Raw genomic sequence first — 17,821 nt, 5'->3', positions numbered from 1 at the left:
GTAAAACGATTCCCTGATTTTAGTCTTTTTGCTCACTGCTCACAAATAAGTCGCATGATGAAGGCGACAAGTGGCCAAAATGACCAAACCAAAATCTGATAATGTACTGATAATGTAAATATAATTTACCAAAAACAAAATCTAAACACAGCGGCTTGTCATTTTGAAGTGTTTTCTACGTAAATGATAAAATAATACGTTTTATTGGTTATTCGGGGGTCAAATTGGCCGGAATCAAAAAAAAGTTTTGAAATAGTCAATAAGACTGGCATATTATTCGGAATCAATGTGGGATGTAACTTGAGTATCTAAAATGTCATGAAGATATAGGGTAGGTTTTTGCTGCCCATGTATTACAAAAATAAAATTGGCATTAAATTTTCAAGTTGGGTCATAGTGGTCAAAATGACCACAATGTGAAAAATGCTTTGATAACAAAAAAAAGATTGAATGAATTTGAATCAATGATTGCTATTTACTTAGTTTGGGTGCAACAATACTAATTGCAAAGTGATCCTCGAAAAAAAAATTGAATTTCATCGTATTATACATGTATATTTTAGCAGTGGTCAATTCTGACCATGCAAGTGGTCAAAATAAGATTGATGTCCTCTTGATGCATCAATGAGATTGACCTTTCTGAAATCTACACCAAAAATTACATAGGCTAAACCCTTTAGGTCCAACTCATACAAAAACATAACCTGAGGAAAACCTACTGTAACGTGACATGGTGCTAAAAAATACTGAATTTTCTACACAAATTACGTCAACGGTCAATTTGGTCCGAAGTGGCAAAATCGAACATATTGGTCAAAAAAATCCAAATAAACTGGATGTAATTAATTGTCTAGGAAATAAGGGAAGTTTCTAAAATAAATTTGACTGTCAAATTTCACCATAATGATTATTCTGACCAAGGTATTGGTCATTTTTTAAAGGAAAAAACATAAAAAAATGTAATTTTTGACCAAAAAGTGGCCAAAATGACCACTTCCAATTAAGTATGGTTAATGAAACTGCTTTTTTTGGAATCAGTGATCAATTTCCCATAGGATACAACTTTCAAATGACTTCTGATGATTAAAGCTCTTTGGGAAAATTGACCTTGACCAAGAGTGACCAAAATGGTCATTTTTGACCCCAAAATGGTCAAAATGGCAAAAATGTCGTGACTACGATCAATAAGACTGACATTTTTGGAATCAGCACACAAATTTACCCCAGATAAGCTATTCAAACCTTCCCCACCAAAAATTCTGAATAAAGCCCCCCATCTCCTAGACTTATTAGCTCGCACAAGCTCGCGTGAAATTTACATTTTTTCCTGGAATTTGCTTCAGTGACAAAAGACTCAACATCGAGTTCACTACGCTCGCTGTACGAGTGAACCGAGCGCGAAACGAGTCAGGTCGAGCTTAGTATGAGTTGCGGTGACCTTTATACGACCTAAAGCGAGCTATGAACGAGTTATACAGATTTTGTTACGAGTGATATTATTAAAGAGTATCATACGACCAAGGGGCGGGATATGCACATTTTTGGCACTCAAAGATGGAAGCCGGCGGCGGCGGCGTCAACACCAAATCTTAACCGAAGGTTAAGTTTTTGAAATGGCATCATAACTTAGAAAGTATATGAACCTAGTTCATGAAACTTGACCATAAGGTTTATCAAGCATTATTAAACATCCTTCTTGAGTTTCAGGTCACAAGACCAAGGTCAGAGGTCATTTATGGTCAATGAACTTAGACCATGTTTAGGGAATCAACGTCAAAATCTTAACCTACGGTTAAATTTTTGAAATGTCATCATAACTTAGAAAATATATGAACCTAGTTCATGAAACGTGGACATAAGGTTATTACAGAATATAAACATCCTGCTTGAGTTTCAAGTATAGGCGTATCCCGTCACAAGCCTCGGCTTTTAGGGTATACGCCTTCTTCTTAATACCAAACATGTACATATTTATATTCCTCATAACAATTTGATTTTTGTATGAACTAATGTTTATGAAAAATGTTTTGAAATGGAAGAAAATAAATGTTAATTTGAATTGAATTGAATTGAAGTCACATGACTAAGGTCAAAGGTCAATTAGGGTCAATGGACTTTGGCCAATTGGGGTATTTGTTAAATTAACATTATAACTTTGAAAGTTTATGAATCTGATTCATGAAACTTGAACATAATAGTAATCAGGTATCACTAAACATCCTGTGCGAATATCAGGTCACATGTCCAAGGTCAAAGGTCAATGAACTTTAGTGATGTTCGGGTGATCGGTTGAATTACCATCATAACTTTGGAAGTTTATAGATCTGATTCATGAAACTTGGATATAAGAGTAATCAAGTATTACTGAACAACCTGTGCGAGTTTCAGGTCACATGACGAACGTCAAAGGTCATTTAAGGTCAATGAACTTTGGTCATGTTGGGGGTATTTGTTGAATTACCATCATAACTTTAAAAGCTTATGGATATGATTCATCAACTTGGATATTAGAGTAGTCAAGTATCACCGAAAATCTCATGCCAGTTTCAGGTCACATGACCAAAGTCAAAGGTCATTTAAGGTTATTGAACTTTGGCCATTTTGGAGATTAATACTATATTGCTGTCATAACTTTCAAAGTTTAGATACAGTTTATAAAATGTGAATATAGGGGTAATCAAGTATCACTGACAAGTCTTAGGTCACATGATCAAAGTCAAATGTCATTTATTGTCAATGAACGTAGTATTGTATCATTGTATGAATGGTGTTTTTGTGAATAATTATTTTATAGTAGTTTTCAAAGTCAGCACTGCTACTATATTGGATAGCGTGATGCAGGTGAGACTGCCAGAGGCGCTCCACTTGGACCTTGTCTAGTTTGATGTCTTGTTCTTTTACCTTGGCTCTGCTCGTCATTGACCTCCTCTTCCGTTTCAATTGTCTCTTCCTGCACTTCTTCTACCCTTGTTTGAATGTCATCTTCTTTCGCCGTTTCCCTATCTGAATGGCCACAACTCTTGGATCTTTTGGATCGAAGCATATTTCTCTCCTTATTTGTTGAAAGTTGTAATAATACAGTGGCAGCAGCCTTTTTAAAAGTACGTGTACATTGCGTGGGTCAGTTAAAATGTGATCTCACTTTAAAATAAACTCCTCAAAAAAGTTTGTAAATCCGACTTTAATCAAAACTCCCTCCTCGGTTTAAGTAAATATCAATTGTTATTAATATCAATGAATAGATCATTCGATTTTCTTTAAAATGATACCCTACATGATATGATTTTGGCTCACATGGAGGTGCAGTGCCTTGAAATGTGGGGCAAGGTCAAAATTCAAAATTTGCTAAATGACACAATATTGAATGTCACTGTTCTTTTCTTCCATGATGATGAGTGAGATTCTCAGCAATTGTTTTCATGCACCTTAACATCAACATTCAAATGGAATTAAACACACCTCTGCACAAGCAAACACACAACAAACAAACATAAACCACAACAAAACATTATGAAATGAAAAAGCAGGGGTTTGATTTCAATTGATTTTCATCTTTATTGACACAGACAAAAGAATCATGTTCTGTATTGACCCTTCATGATTATTTCTGCTCGTTTTGCAGCTTTTTACTTCAGACCTCATCCAACACTTTTCAATTTTGCTCTTTTTTTGATGGCATGATCATAACAATCATGGAATCATTTTAAAGAGAATAAAATGATCTTTTGAAAGATATCAAATATGCATTGTGTAAATTTTGGAGTTGGGAGAAATTAATGGCCAAACTCAGATTTCCAAACTTTTTTGCTCGTTTTGCAGCTTTTCAATTCAGACTTCATCCAACACTTTTGAATCCTGCTCTTTTCGTGATGGCATGATCATAACAAGCATGGTATCATTGTAAAGAAAATTGAATGACCTTTTAAATGATGTCAAATATGCAATGTGTAAATTTAGAAGTTGGGAGAAATTAATGGCCAAACTCAGATTTCCAAACTTTTTTTGAGGGGTTTATATGTGGGGAAAATATAGATCACTGGACATTTATCATTCAGCTGGCATGCCTCTGAGCACTTGCAACGCACTCGGAATAAACTCATACGAAACTCGCTGTAACTCGGGGTGCTCGATCTAAAGTCGCGCTAATCTCGTGGGCACCTCCAGTTGACTCGTAAAACGATCGCGATGCTCGTATCTCGCTCTTGAAAACTCGGAACGCACTCGCGTATACTCAGATGTGGCGAGTTATTCCGAGTTATTGTGAGTTTATCTCGAGCTTCTTACGAGTTATTGCGAGTACTGCGAGTATATAACGAGTTTAAGTGAGTTCAGCACGAGTTACAGCGAGTTAGCAAAATTTTTGAACATGTTCAAAAATTTTGAAACTGCTCACGATTTCAAGGAGAGTTGTCCCGAGCTTGAACGAGCTCCGCCGAGCCATGCCGAGTTGTCGCGAGTTATCCCGAGTTTCATGGTGAGCTTTATGCGAGTTATCGCGAGTGCCTCATTTTGGCAACTCGCTATAACTCGCGATGTTAACTCGCCAAAGTGGAAACCTTGCTTTTATGGATAGATTGTGGTAACTTATACAATATGTATGAAAAAAAAAAGCCAGGTGGGTGGATATACACATTGGTGTTAAGCATGCTAATATAGGGAAGGAACAGATAATTGACCACATTATTCTTTTAATAAAATATCTGATCTTTGCTTACAGCAGGACTAAAAAAAGACCACCAAGTCCCAATGAAATTAGAGAGAAGATATTAGAAAATGAACGTGAAGAGAAAATTTTAGCAGTAACGCGGGGTAAATTATCAAACCATATAAGGAAATGGGAACATTTCCTTACAAGAGTATAGAGGCGACAGAGCTCAAGAAAGAAGTTCCTGCAGCAGAGTCTCGAGAACACCTGTAATCTTACCAGATTGCGTAATCTTACAGGAAATTGGAATTTGGTGTATGGAACCTTACAAATTTCCTTTAATAAAACACCCTTTTCCCCGTTTTAAACAGACCTGTTCTGTTAAATTGCAGAAAAATTCCTGTTTTAAGAATTTACAGAATGATTCTGTTATTTGCTTTCTGCAAAATCTTTTTTTTCCTGTAAAATCAGGGTTTGTTTAACTGTGTATGTTTGTTAATTATGGTGGTTTTCTTGTTTCAAACGGAACGCGGGCATCGTATACAAGGGCGTATGAAGTGTGTGAGTGTTTGAGGGTGTGAAGTGTGGGTGTTTGCGGAGGAAAGGGGGGAGGGTGGGTAAGGAGGGGGCAGGTACAAACGCATATACTTTTATAAGGTTTTTTCTCTGATATTTGTTTGTCACACTCATCTGGTACGATGTAGTGTCTTAGAATAATATTACATGATGTGCATAATGTATAAGAGTTTAAGTAATTTGTTCGAATTATTCTTTACAATTGTTACTTTGTGAACTGCATTGTATGAATTTAATTTGAGAGAAAAACAATAAAACATCTTTTTAAAAAATCCATACTATTACGAATCGGCCGGGGATGGAATACACGACATCCCGATCGTCTCCATTTATCTTCCCTTTTTCATCTTTTTAAAAATATCCATACAACTGGTTCTGGGCCCAAATTGTCATTTTCTTGTACTTCGGTTTGTTGGTGTACTATTTATAAGAAAGTCTTAATGAGAGGCTGCATTCTACACGCTCCGCCTTTTTAGCAGCCTCCTCTATTCCCAACATGTTTGTATGATAATTTTGACTATATATTTGTGAATTGTACGTGAATACTTATATATGATAATTACTTCACATACTTTTTAGCGTTTGGGTTTATATGTTTTAAAATTTTCATTTCTTTTATGTACATCATTGTCAATCGCGGGTGAAAATGATAGTCACTTCGTTACCATTGTAATTAGGTTACTATTCTTATATATTAAGATTTAAACAATGTGAATACAAGATCTAATATTTTTCATCGATTGCTCACTTAATTTTTGTACCGTATTATTGAGTCATTGTTAAATTACCATTTCATATAATATCTTGTTTATATAAACACAAACCACATCTGGGAAACCATTTTGGGAAGTAGACAACTGTTGCCTGTTCCCATGATAGCTAGATCCACTGCAGATTGCACTGGAAGTGAAATTTGTCCCAGAACATCACTGGCGTACAGATGGGAGGGGGGGGGGGTGGGCTTTAGTCTTGCCCCCCCCCCCCCCAAAAAAAAAAAAAAAATAATTGAATTTTTGTACTAAAAATGTCGAAGGTTTTGCTCGCTCGCTTCACTTGCTTGCAACTTTTTATGAATTTTACGCGATACGCCATATCCAGCCCCCTCAAACATTTTGGCTCATTACGCCACTGCAGAACATCCATGCAATGAGGTGTAGAGTCCGAATGAGTTGATCCCATTTTCAAGGATTTTTACGGGTCGCTTTTAATTTAAAGAAATAACCTTCCACTAAGCACCTGGATTCATCAAGGAAATTGTTTCCATGTAGAACAAAGGATTAGAGTATACTGACATGCTGAAAACACATTCTTAGCTAACATTTAATTTCTTGTACCCATGTTCAACAAACTCTTTCCTTTTAGGTTGTTAACACAGGGTTCGGTTCAGGAGAATATTATTTGTGCAAAGTTGGTGGTTAAATCATGATTTTGTTTCCCCGAGTATTCTAAAGTGAGGTAGGAAAGAAATCTCTCAAGCGTTGTGTCACTTCTTTTCTCTTCCCACTTCTCAGCCGTTTCAGGCCAAGACTGTGATCCTGGATGGAGGCTCTATGAACTGGAGGCCACATGTTCTCAGCCTATATACGCTAACAGGATGACAAAAAATAATGCCCAGGACTACTGTTCTAGTTTGAACGCAAACCTAGTTATGATCCTGAATGAACCGAAAAATGTAAAACATTTTCAGTATACAAATTATCCTGGTTACTGACAATTTCTCTGTAACGTTCTCGACAACCTGAAAATATACCAGATATAACGATAGCCAATATTATGCGAACTGGATTCAATTTATTTTAGATTAATATTATAAGCTGATTAAATAAATACCTCTTTAAAGTGCACCAGGAATAAAACGTCCATAAATTTGACTTACAGAGGTATGATTACTCCATGATATAGTAAATGACATACTCTAAAGATATTACTATAATTATTACAAAAAATATACCCAATGATTCTTAATTTTATTTCTGTTCTATCGAGTTTACTTTAAAAGATATAAATGTTTCCTATATCCTATGTAACAATTAAAAATCATTCAGTAATCAGGATACTCTTCCATTTTCATCAAGATCAGTTTCCGAGTACGTTGTGGGTTTACCAATGTCCTATGTTTGCTCTTCTCTTGTCATTGTTTACGTTTATACTTTCTTACTATACAGTGTGTATAAAAAGTTTTCATTTAGAAATAATCCTGTAAAATTGTATACATTTAATATCTTGAAGCTTTTTCCACATTTAAACATTGGTACAGATCTTTTTAATCAAATGACGATATAACTGTCGACAAATCATTCCGCTTGATAAGCACAACTTACTTTTGAAAAGTTCGTGAAAAAATGATTTGAGCAGAACTTGGAAATAGTTATATGAACATAGAATTTAGCTAGGATGATTGATATGAGGATATCTTTACCTTTTTAACTTGTTTCCTTGCCCAAAACACTTCATAGAGCGCCATTGCGCCATGCACACTCCGAGGCAATCATGCTTATTTTGCTTTACACGGAGCTGTGATTCACATGAAATGGCTTAGGCTTGATTTTCCTTTCGTTAATCATTGTCAAGCTCGGGAATAGTGTGGAGAAACAAGTATTGAATGAAATATGAAACGTAAAGCCTCGTTAAATTATAAAAAACTTAGTGAAAGAATACTAAAAATGTCTGAAATGAACTACTTATGTCCCCCTGTGAATAAAAAAAGGTAAATGTTGTGCTCACCTAGGGTTAACATATATATGGGTGGTAAAGTTGTTAAAAATGTTTTTAAATGTATCTGTTTTATTTCAATTGGCTAAAGATGCAAAAGATATAAATGAAAAATGTTTAGCATGGTCAGTTTGTTTTCGCCTTTTTTCCTTGACACAGCGTGAAAATTAGATGCGCGCTTTACAAACAGGCACAGTGCTCACTCAAGTGTAACTTTCTGTCAAAACTTTTACTTTCATCTGATAGAAGAGTCCAAACCAAAGAATATACTTGACAAATTTATCCCTATTTTGTATATTTTTCAATTCCCAGGACCTTTTCGAAGTTTAAACTTTTAATTGATACGCACTATGAAATGACCAGTTAAACGGTTATTTTTATCTTTTTTTATTCTCCTCTGTATTAAAGTCCCCAATAATGATCTTGACTCGTAATACTGTGAATTTATCTTCATTTGTTTGCATTTAACTTTCTATCAATAAGTATAACTTTACAATATTTAATAGTTTGATCACAATATTTTTGTTCATTTTCAGACCTGGGTTACATCTCTCATTTCGGACGAGGACACGGTATATTGGATTGGTCTCTCAGATAGGGGCTCTCTTCAGTGGAAATGGGTGGACAATACACCAGCAGAATACTTGTAAATATATGAGATTTTACTTTGACATGCTACGTATACTTAGTGTTTAAAGGTATTTGTGAAAATGTTGCCCCTGATTAGCTAATTGTCATCATTATTACATTTTTTGAGAATAAAGTAAATGTTTTAGGCTCACATGTTGGACAAAATTAATCTACAAAATACATTTTTAATAGCAGCCGATATAAACAAATCCAGACTGTAAAATCATGGAAAGGAAAACAAAAGAAATACAGAGGAAATATTGATTTTTGATTAAACATGAAGTGAAAAAAATAATAAACGAAAAGAAAATGCGTAAATATTTTTTTTGTTTATGAACGCCGTTAAACGAAAACAATATCGACAAGAAAAATAATAATCCTAGTATCAACGGAAACCCACACTGTTAAAAATAAAAATGCAAAAAACAGTAATTATTACTGGTAGCTGGGACTCACAAAAAGTAGGAACTGTTAAATTACTGGATAACTGTAAAAAAATAACATTCATTTAACATGAAAATCGCCGTTAATTTACAAATACGAACACTATTTATACAATAGATGCACTGCAATCAACGTAAAAACACAATAGCTCGTTGGAATCTTAAAAAGATTATTACATTTTACTTTGTTTTACATTTAACTTGTTTTTTCTACGTTACATATAACTGCATAAATAAGTTTGGTTTATTAAATCATAGTGTCGTCTGTTTTAAAAGGTATCCTGAAAATTTAAACAGTGTAATTGTGCTATACATGTTCAAGATGGATAAACATCACCGAAATAATAATGTGCTGCTTATGACCCGATTAAAATTATTATTTGCACTGATTGTGGGTGTCATAACACATCCCGAAAAGCGATCATGACGATTCTAAATATAATTTGAGCCAATTTGGGATAAATGGAAAGGATATAAAAAAAAACACGTGAACAGGGTCATCGGATGTCTGCACATATGCAGTTTCACACAAAAAAGCTTTCAACTCAATATCTTATCTGAAATTCAATATTTACGCAATGCTAAATGTGTATCAGGTTGTTATACACATAGGGCCTAGACATTTATCATATTGACACATGTAGCTAAATGGCTTCCTTGACATTTTGCTCCGGCGACAATCGCTCCGCAGTAAATTCCCCACACTATTAAATCAAACGACCAAGTTCCACCTTGGATTTAATACTATACCCTATCCTAACCCTAAACCTAACATTAACCCCTACTGACCCCCTCCTTATATGTCAGACGAAATAAAACACAGAGCAATTGCCCGGAGCAATTGTTACCGGAACAAAATGTCGTGTCACCAGCCAAATGATGTGGTGGATATGATTCAAATGTAATGTAGTTTCAAGAAAAAGGCATTTAGTCTGAGTTTGAAAAAAAAATAGTTCTGTCAATGCGTAATAGTATATGGTTCATTCTCTTCTTCAGCTGCTAAATTGTTGTCTTTCTCTTTCAGAAATAGATTGCGTAATTAATCACATTAATGACACTTTGAACAACATTTTATCTCTTATTTCCAACTCGGCTATCTGCATATGTGACATTTCCCATAAATGTCTACCAATTTTCGTTATTTTTGTAAATTTGTTTTCCTTAGTAACTGGGCACCTGGTGAACCGAATGAGAACGATGGTTTACATGAAGACTGTGTTGAGATGTATTCTAATGGTTATTGGAATGATGAACAATGTCTTGGATTGGCTTATCCAATATGTGAAAGAGCAGTGGGTATGTGATTTATAATTCATCAAATTCTATTCCTATGAATTCTGTTCAGATTCTACAGTTCATGTAAAATATGTGAATTTCGATACAAAATGAAAGAAACGTAAATGTTTTTAGGCCTAGCTGCAAAAAAAAAAAATTAAAATATTATATAATTTAGGTTTATAAAAATTAATATTGTATTTAACACAAACGTCATTTACAAAGCTTTGCAATTTGGGTGTTATAAAATATCTAATCGATAATCCTCCATTACACCTTAAAAATCTTTTGGCTCTATAAATTGCTTATAATCTTTTTCCCTTAACTTGTAGGTTTGACAGGACCACCACCAACAAGTAAGTCATCTCAACTACCATCACATGTTGTGTTTCTTTAATAAATTTTCCATAAACGAAATGAAATATGATACCTATTTCAGATTTTGTTTAAGATTTTATGAAAATAATCTTCGAATTATTCGAAAAGTACAATATAATATCAAATTAACTTTTTTTCATGAAATTGAAGGGATTTCATATTTTGTTTTGCTGCTCATCATAAGATACCGTCGTGCATAATATACACTTTATGATATGGGATTAAGGAAAATATCGAAAACATTTGTTTATAATCAAAAGTCGCAAAACTAATTTAGCCTCCAAATAACAAAGTTTTTATGATAACGGTGATGGCTTTGTATCCTCTCTTTTCCAAACGTGAAAATCACAAGTAAACAGTTTGAAGAACTCTTTATATATTTGAATTCAATAGTAAAGACAGGGACAAAACATATACAGAGACTAAAACTTGGACAATGTCGCCCAAGACATTGGTGACGTCCGAACAGTCTGTCTGTGATATAGCAAAAAAGAATCCACACTCAGGGGAACCCTCATATGTAGGATTATTAATTACAAAAAACTGGTGCACTCTTAAAAAACGGAGGCCTAATTTAGCTATTAAAAAGCGTGTATAGTACACTTCGGAGTGCTGATTTGTCTAGTACAAATTTGAACGAGAAAAAATATTCCAAAGCGCAGTCACTACACACGCTCTGTAAGAGCTAAATTAGCTCTTCGTAGCTCTTCGTTTTTTAGAGTGTGGGACAGCACCAGTCAATGCTTTCTGTTTCGATTGTATATAAATAAATATAGATCGAATGTGGTTAGCGACCAATAAATCATGGATGTAATATTATTCATTTAGGACAGATTATTAGAACCTAAAGCCTCTCTCAATCTAGCCAAAATCTCGTTGATATTTGGACATAATATAGTTAAGACAGCTTTATCTTTGGAACGTACTATATCATTCATTTCAGCGCCGAATTACGAACCACCGTGTCCGCTGGGTTGGTACAAGTACGAAGAAGAACAATGTTTGTTGCTCGTTACTGAGAGGAGAGATACTTTCAACAGCGCCAGACAGTACTGCGGAACGGAAAGGGCAGATTTGGTCATGATCAAGACAGAGGCACTTAATGTAAGAACACCCTTTATTTTTTTATTTTTTTTGGGGGGGAGGGGGTCAAAGAGCGATAAAAAACATAGTTTTGTGGAGAAAAAATATTGCTTCAGCACTGTGCCGTCCTTAACTTCCACAGTATTTCATGATACGAAAACCTAAACATTGTTTTTCCTATTGTTTTATTTCATCAATATTTTAATTGTTATCTTAATAAAAATCTTTAGGATTGTTACTCTAAATACCATTATTATGATGATAAGTATTATTGTTATGAATGAGGAGAAGTATAGTATAGTTGTATGATTATTGTCATTATTATTATCATTACCATCATAATTATCGTTATTATTATCATAATTATCGTAATGAATATTCGCCCCAGGCTTTCGAAATTCGCCAAAGTTGTTTTCGAGCTCTCGATCTGCTACTGGTTATTGTAAAGGTTGGTCGAAGCTCAGAAGTAAATGTACAGGAAACACACGATACCAATCTGTTGATATCATCGGTTAACTGTTATTTGATGATTAAAAAAGAAGAAATGTCGGATCTCAGTTCGAAATATTTTTTCTAATCACCTCTCAACCAATGTGCCAATTGATTAAATTTTTCTAAAGAACTTCATAGCGAATTTGATATCAGGGTATGACGATGATGAATTCTGGATTGGACTAACTGATAGAAGAGAAATGTACGAGTTCCTCTGGGTAGATGAAACACCACTCCAGGAAGGTGATTACACGTAAGTTTCAAAATATCATTCTGCAGAGTGTTTCTTCTCTGCTATACCAGGGTTTCAGGCTGCATTATTTCATGGCACTTTGATCCATTTATAGTAACATTTTGGTGTATTATAATGAACATTTTCATTTTACTATTGCCCCTATTGTTATCGTCATGCTCACCTCGATATTCTTTCATCCCTTCATCCCTATTTAGTAACTGGGCCCCAGGCGAACCCAATGAAAGTGATGGCCTCCATGAAGATTGTGTGGAAATATACGCTCATACAGGAAAGTGGAATGATGAACAATGTGTTGCTTATCAGAACTACATATGTAGCCGACCAACTGGTATGTCTATCCTTGGAATCAAACATCTTTATAAAACCAGGCGAGCAGGCGCACACTACTGCACGATCTGTTGTGATATGATTTTTAAAGAAATTGTAGAAACAATGTTATAATATGAACATTCAAAACTGAAATCTCAGCGATCAAAGTTTCGAATAGTGGTATGGATGTTGAAATCAATATCCGGTCTATTTCAAGCCTCCCTGTAGGAATAGATGCAAATCAATTTCCAAATCGTAATGATGCGATCATCGGCTGCGACTTGAAGTCAATTTAGATTTTACTTTGACCACAAGGCTTGCAGTACTACCTAGCTCTTACAGTGACGGTGTACTTTATCATAAAGTAATCGTAGTGATCTTATCAGATCGTATTAGATCAGTTGTGGCAATCGTATTATGTTTTTGAATGGTCCCTAAAAATTTATCGTGGCGTTCGTAAAGGGTCGCACGGCAGTGGGAACGAGGTATTAACGGAAGATGAGGTATTTCACGTAAAAACTTTCAAATGAAATATCATGTCGAAAAAAATTCGTTTAATAGAGATCATACGGCTGCAAGTTTCACAAGAGAGAAACAGGCCATGCGGTTGAAAAAGGAGACAAATTTGAATTCATAGTGCACTTCGTAGATCACCCAAATATAGTTAACGAAATATTACACCTGTTTATTTCTCCTCTCAGTCTTTAAATCAACAACCCCTGGTCCTTCAACAACGCGTAAGTTTTTGTTTATTTGTTTCCTATATAACTTACTTATGAACGGTTCAACATAGCATAAGTAATATCACATGGAAAGCAACAGCAGTTGCGACAGTACTATTAATCGTGTTAATGGTAGATTTATTATCAATACAGTAATATTGGTGATATCAGCATATTCTTCTTATTACGAGCATGGACCTAAGTTACGAGTAAAATTCGAATCAAGCTTTGCCATATAATCATGTCTTATATTTTCAAAACAATGTACCGAGATCACTTTGGCTTAAGTAATTCAATTAATTACATCATTAGATGTCAGTTTTGGGGGTATTTTTTAAAAATAAAAATGCATTGTTTACTTTAATTTATGGAATGTAATAATTCAATGATAATGATTATATCGAAACGAGATATCAATCTTGTCTGATCTACTGTTACTAATGCTATTTTCATGGTTTCATTTTTATAGCCAGACCCACTCATCCACCAGCGTTGTCAAGTAAGTTCTCAGTTAGTATTGACCCCCCCCAAAAAAAAAAAATCATAACATGTGTACATTTTAGCAGTCGATTCATGACAGAAACGATATTTGTTCAAAGTTTCGTCTTCTTTGTTCAGAAGCACCATTAATTTTCGATTATAATTATATATTTGATAAAATTGCAATAAAGTTATGAATTTTATATAATCTAACTTTCGTTTATGCATAGGCCTTTTATTGTTTAATGAAATCAAATATAAATTCATATTTATCCTTTCTTAACCTTTAGCTGAATGTGGAGATGGATGGATGAAATATCAAGAAACTTGCGTACTTATTGTAGGTGAAAAGTATACATTCAACATCGCTCAGGAGTACTGCCAAGAAAGACATGCAAATCTCATCAAATTGGAAAGTCAGGATATGAATGTAAGTCTTTATTTAGATTCAGTCAAAGCCTGGCCATGTGTTCGGCCCTCTCTTGGCGAATGGGTGATTGATTGACTGGTTGACTGTGTATAAATCATTATAAAAAATCTAAAATATTCTTTGATATGAGATTTACATCAGAGGAGAATATTTCAAAATTGCATAAAAGGCGTACAGAGTTAAACAACTAAAACCTTTCATCTTATAATAGTTATGCTCGTCTTTTATCTTCCTTGATTATGTTTTTGTTCTCTTTTTTTCACAACCTGACAAATCTAGTGGCTTTGTTACAAATATTGTTGCGGCCGCATATGCTAATGCAATCGATATTTTTTGCTACAGGCATACTGTCCGGTGGTTTCCTTGACTGCAGCGGCGTAATGAGCCAAAAATTATGAGGGTGCCAGATATACTGTATCGTGAAAATTTGTTTTTTTTAATTGCGAGCGAGCGAAGCAAGCGATAACAATTTCGACATTTTCATTACAAAAATTCAATTTTGTGATACATTTTGACATAATATCTAGAAAATTATGTCATATTTCACCCTTCTCTCTTCCCTTTTCCTTTTTTTTCTTTCTGGTCGTGAAAAAATTGGGTGGGGGCAAGCGCCCCAAGCCCCCCCCCCTCATCTGTACGCCACTGCTTGACTGCAGCTGTCAAATTAGAGGACTAGGTACCACAATATGGCTTAACTTAACTTAAACGCTTTGGAGTCTTTTAAAAGGCTACAAGACTAGCTAGTTCAAAATCTATCCTCAGTTTATCATAAAAAGGATAAATTTTTCATAAGAAATTCAAGTTCTTGCTAATATTGGGATATGAAGACACAGTCTTGCTAATTGTGAGCTCAAACCTTGTCCTGTGCCAAGCAGATGGTTGATTCCGATATTTTGAGGCCGGGAAGGAAAAAAATAGCGTGCGGGGGGGGGGTCAACTTTATTGCTGAAGAGGTGTAAAATTAGTGGTTTTGTCTCTCTTTGAGGCACATTGTGCGTTTCAAAACTGACCGAATGTGCTAAAATTTGTTTTCAATCTCAAAAGTTGATTGGAAGATATTGTTTTGATTTATGATCAGTAATGAATGTAAAAAGGGAGTAGCCTAGATAGGCCAATGGCTTTTTGTTACTCCCTCACATCCCATTCATTACTCTATGTTTTTTCTTGTTATCTTTTGTCTAAATTGTACCACTGTCATTGTTGTTTCTACTCTATTGCATTAACTCACTATGTATTGTACCCTGTTTTTTTAAGAGATGTGAAATAAATGATTTTGAGATTTGAAATAAAACATACTCTCAGCACTTTTGAGTATGTGTATGCAAATATTATTCAAATGAGACTTTCCGTGGGTGTGCGTTTCCGTCTATACCTATTTGTTTGTTGAGTGACATAATGCTGAAAGTAAGAACAAAAAAGTTTTGTTTCTAGAAATTGAAACAAAAAATTAAGAAATGGTAGGTATATTCTTCAGTTTGTCACATCACATTTTCCTCGAGAATTCGTCTTGAGTTTGATGTGACATAAACAAAATCTATGATAAGCTGCATTACCAAGAGTGTATTTCACAAGAAAATATGTGGAAATACATGTATATTGATGTAAAGAGTGTGACGGGATTGATGAAAAAAATTATTAAAATGATATCAACTACATTTCCCTTTTCTTGAAATTTATAGTATTCTCCTTTACGCATTGTTTTGCTGTTTATAGAATTGGTTGGTAGATCAGACAGCTCCGTACAACCAAGTATTCTGGATTGGACTGTATGATCGCATAGAAGATAATACATTCGTATGGACAGATGGAACTAAACCATCATTCACGTAACTATTTCAACCACATTAAAATCTTTGATATTATGATTCGATTGTAATAATATTAATCCACAATTTTTAATGTGTATTTGTGAATATCAGAACTTCATATATTACGCTGATTGAATCTGAAAGCTGTAGGTCATTCAAGACTTGTTTTTGTAAGAAATACTTCATGAAACTCGGCATCGTCATCGGTCGAACAAAATCATCATTATAATCATTACAGCGTCTATCAAATTATCCCAATAATTGTCCAGCTTCTACTTTTACCTGTTTTGAAAAAAAATATAGGGCTGCCATTTCATAAAGATAGTAATAGATGTTAATGGATTGCTCTAAAAGAAATTTGTAAAGACGTTGGTTTGGACTGGAGAATGGACTATATTTAACAGTAACGAAACAATATCAAAACCCCGTTTCATAAAAGTTACTATCATGGTAACTTTTATGAAATCCTTGATATTAGTCATGTTAGTTGGCTGTTGAGAAATTGCTACTGTAGTTGATGGAAAAGATCGAACTATAAAAAAACCTTTTTCTTCAACGGTGCCCACTTTAAGACAGAACCAGAATTGCATTTTTTCGTGATTTTTGTAACGTGATTATACCTGTAAACTGTAAACCCGATTTAACACTAAATGCAAAAGAGCTAATCTGGTCCCTAATCACAATCCTTTCAGAGTAAGACGAGAGCTAGTGCATCATAGCTACTTCTGGAGTAAAAATATATACACTGTTCACTCCAGAAGGAGCTATAATGCACTCACAAAAGATGTAAATACCACTCCAAAATGACTGGTCCCCCTTCTTACTCTGAGAGGAGTATGATTAAGGTCCAGAATAGCTCTTTTGCATTTAATAGTATCTAGATTGTTGTGACAGGTCCATCAATGGACACCCTATTGTGATATTTTAAAATCGTCTGGGGATGTAGAAATTGTAATCGATATGCCAAAGAGAGAAATTCGATATCATGAAAGAATGAATGTATTTTGTGTTAGATATTGGTTATCTAACACCGTCCATATCAATGAATTTTCAATGCTGTTATTTTTTCTGTGATATACAACAAAAATTATCTTTATTTTATTGTTTTAATCAATCTAGGAATTGGTCTCCTGGTAATCCCGACAACTATGATGGCATCGGAGAAGATTGTGTAGAGATGTATAAAGGAGGGACATGGAATGATGAACAGTGTCTGGCACTCAATGCTTTCGCTTGCTCAAAAGGATTCGGTAAAATACATTTAATGTGTTGAAATATCTATTTTGCATTTTGTACGGATATTTGGAATGATTTTATTTGCAAATATTCCATATTGCATTCTTATGTGTGTATGTTAGGACACACCATGAAGATCACTTAATGGGCTATAATTTCTTGATCAAAAAAATTACGCAAAAACAGTCAGAGATATGAAAAAAACCTTTAAATATCGTAGAAATCGAAATCATGGATGAAATTGAAAATATTATTTTCATCATCTTTATATCATCCTGTCTGTTTGATGGATTTTTTTTTTAAAGTCTATACTACTTTCTAAACGCTCGGTACACTGATGAACTAT

General features: G+C 34.4%; 1 protein-coding gene across 1 annotated transcript in view; it reads left to right on the top strand.

The window, feature by feature from the left end:
- The window catches only part of LOC129256831 (macrophage mannose receptor 1-like), a 103,467-nt gene that overhangs the window by 24,524 nt on the left and 61,122 nt on the right, over positions 1-17,821 (top strand). Inside the window, exons 3-14 of the mRNA XM_064097548.1 lie at positions 6,733-6,893; positions 8,470-8,579; positions 10,172-10,302; positions 10,614-10,637; positions 11,603-11,763; positions 12,363-12,487; positions 12,685-12,818; positions 13,501-13,536; positions 13,991-14,020; positions 14,292-14,431; positions 16,145-16,257; positions 17,359-17,489. Coding sequence (XP_063953618.1) covers positions 6,733-6,893; positions 8,470-8,579; positions 10,172-10,302; positions 10,614-10,637; positions 11,603-11,763; positions 12,363-12,487; positions 12,685-12,818; positions 13,501-13,536; positions 13,991-14,020; positions 14,292-14,431; positions 16,145-16,257; positions 17,359-17,489 — 1,296 coding nt within the window. The remainder of the gene's footprint in view (positions 1-6,732; positions 6,894-8,469; positions 8,580-10,171; positions 10,303-10,613; positions 10,638-11,602; positions 11,764-12,362; positions 12,488-12,684; positions 12,819-13,500; positions 13,537-13,990; positions 14,021-14,291; positions 14,432-16,144; positions 16,258-17,358; positions 17,490-17,821) is intronic.

Source organism: Lytechinus pictus, chromosome 3, assembly GCF_037042905.1.
Source record: "Lytechinus pictus isolate F3 Inbred chromosome 3, Lp3.0, whole genome shotgun sequence".
NCBI classification, from domain to species: domain Eukaryota; kingdom Metazoa; phylum Echinodermata; class Echinoidea; order Temnopleuroida; family Toxopneustidae; genus Lytechinus; species Lytechinus pictus.
The sequence above is the reverse complement of the archived record's forward strand: the minus strand, read 5'-3'. Positions and strand labels throughout refer to the sequence as shown.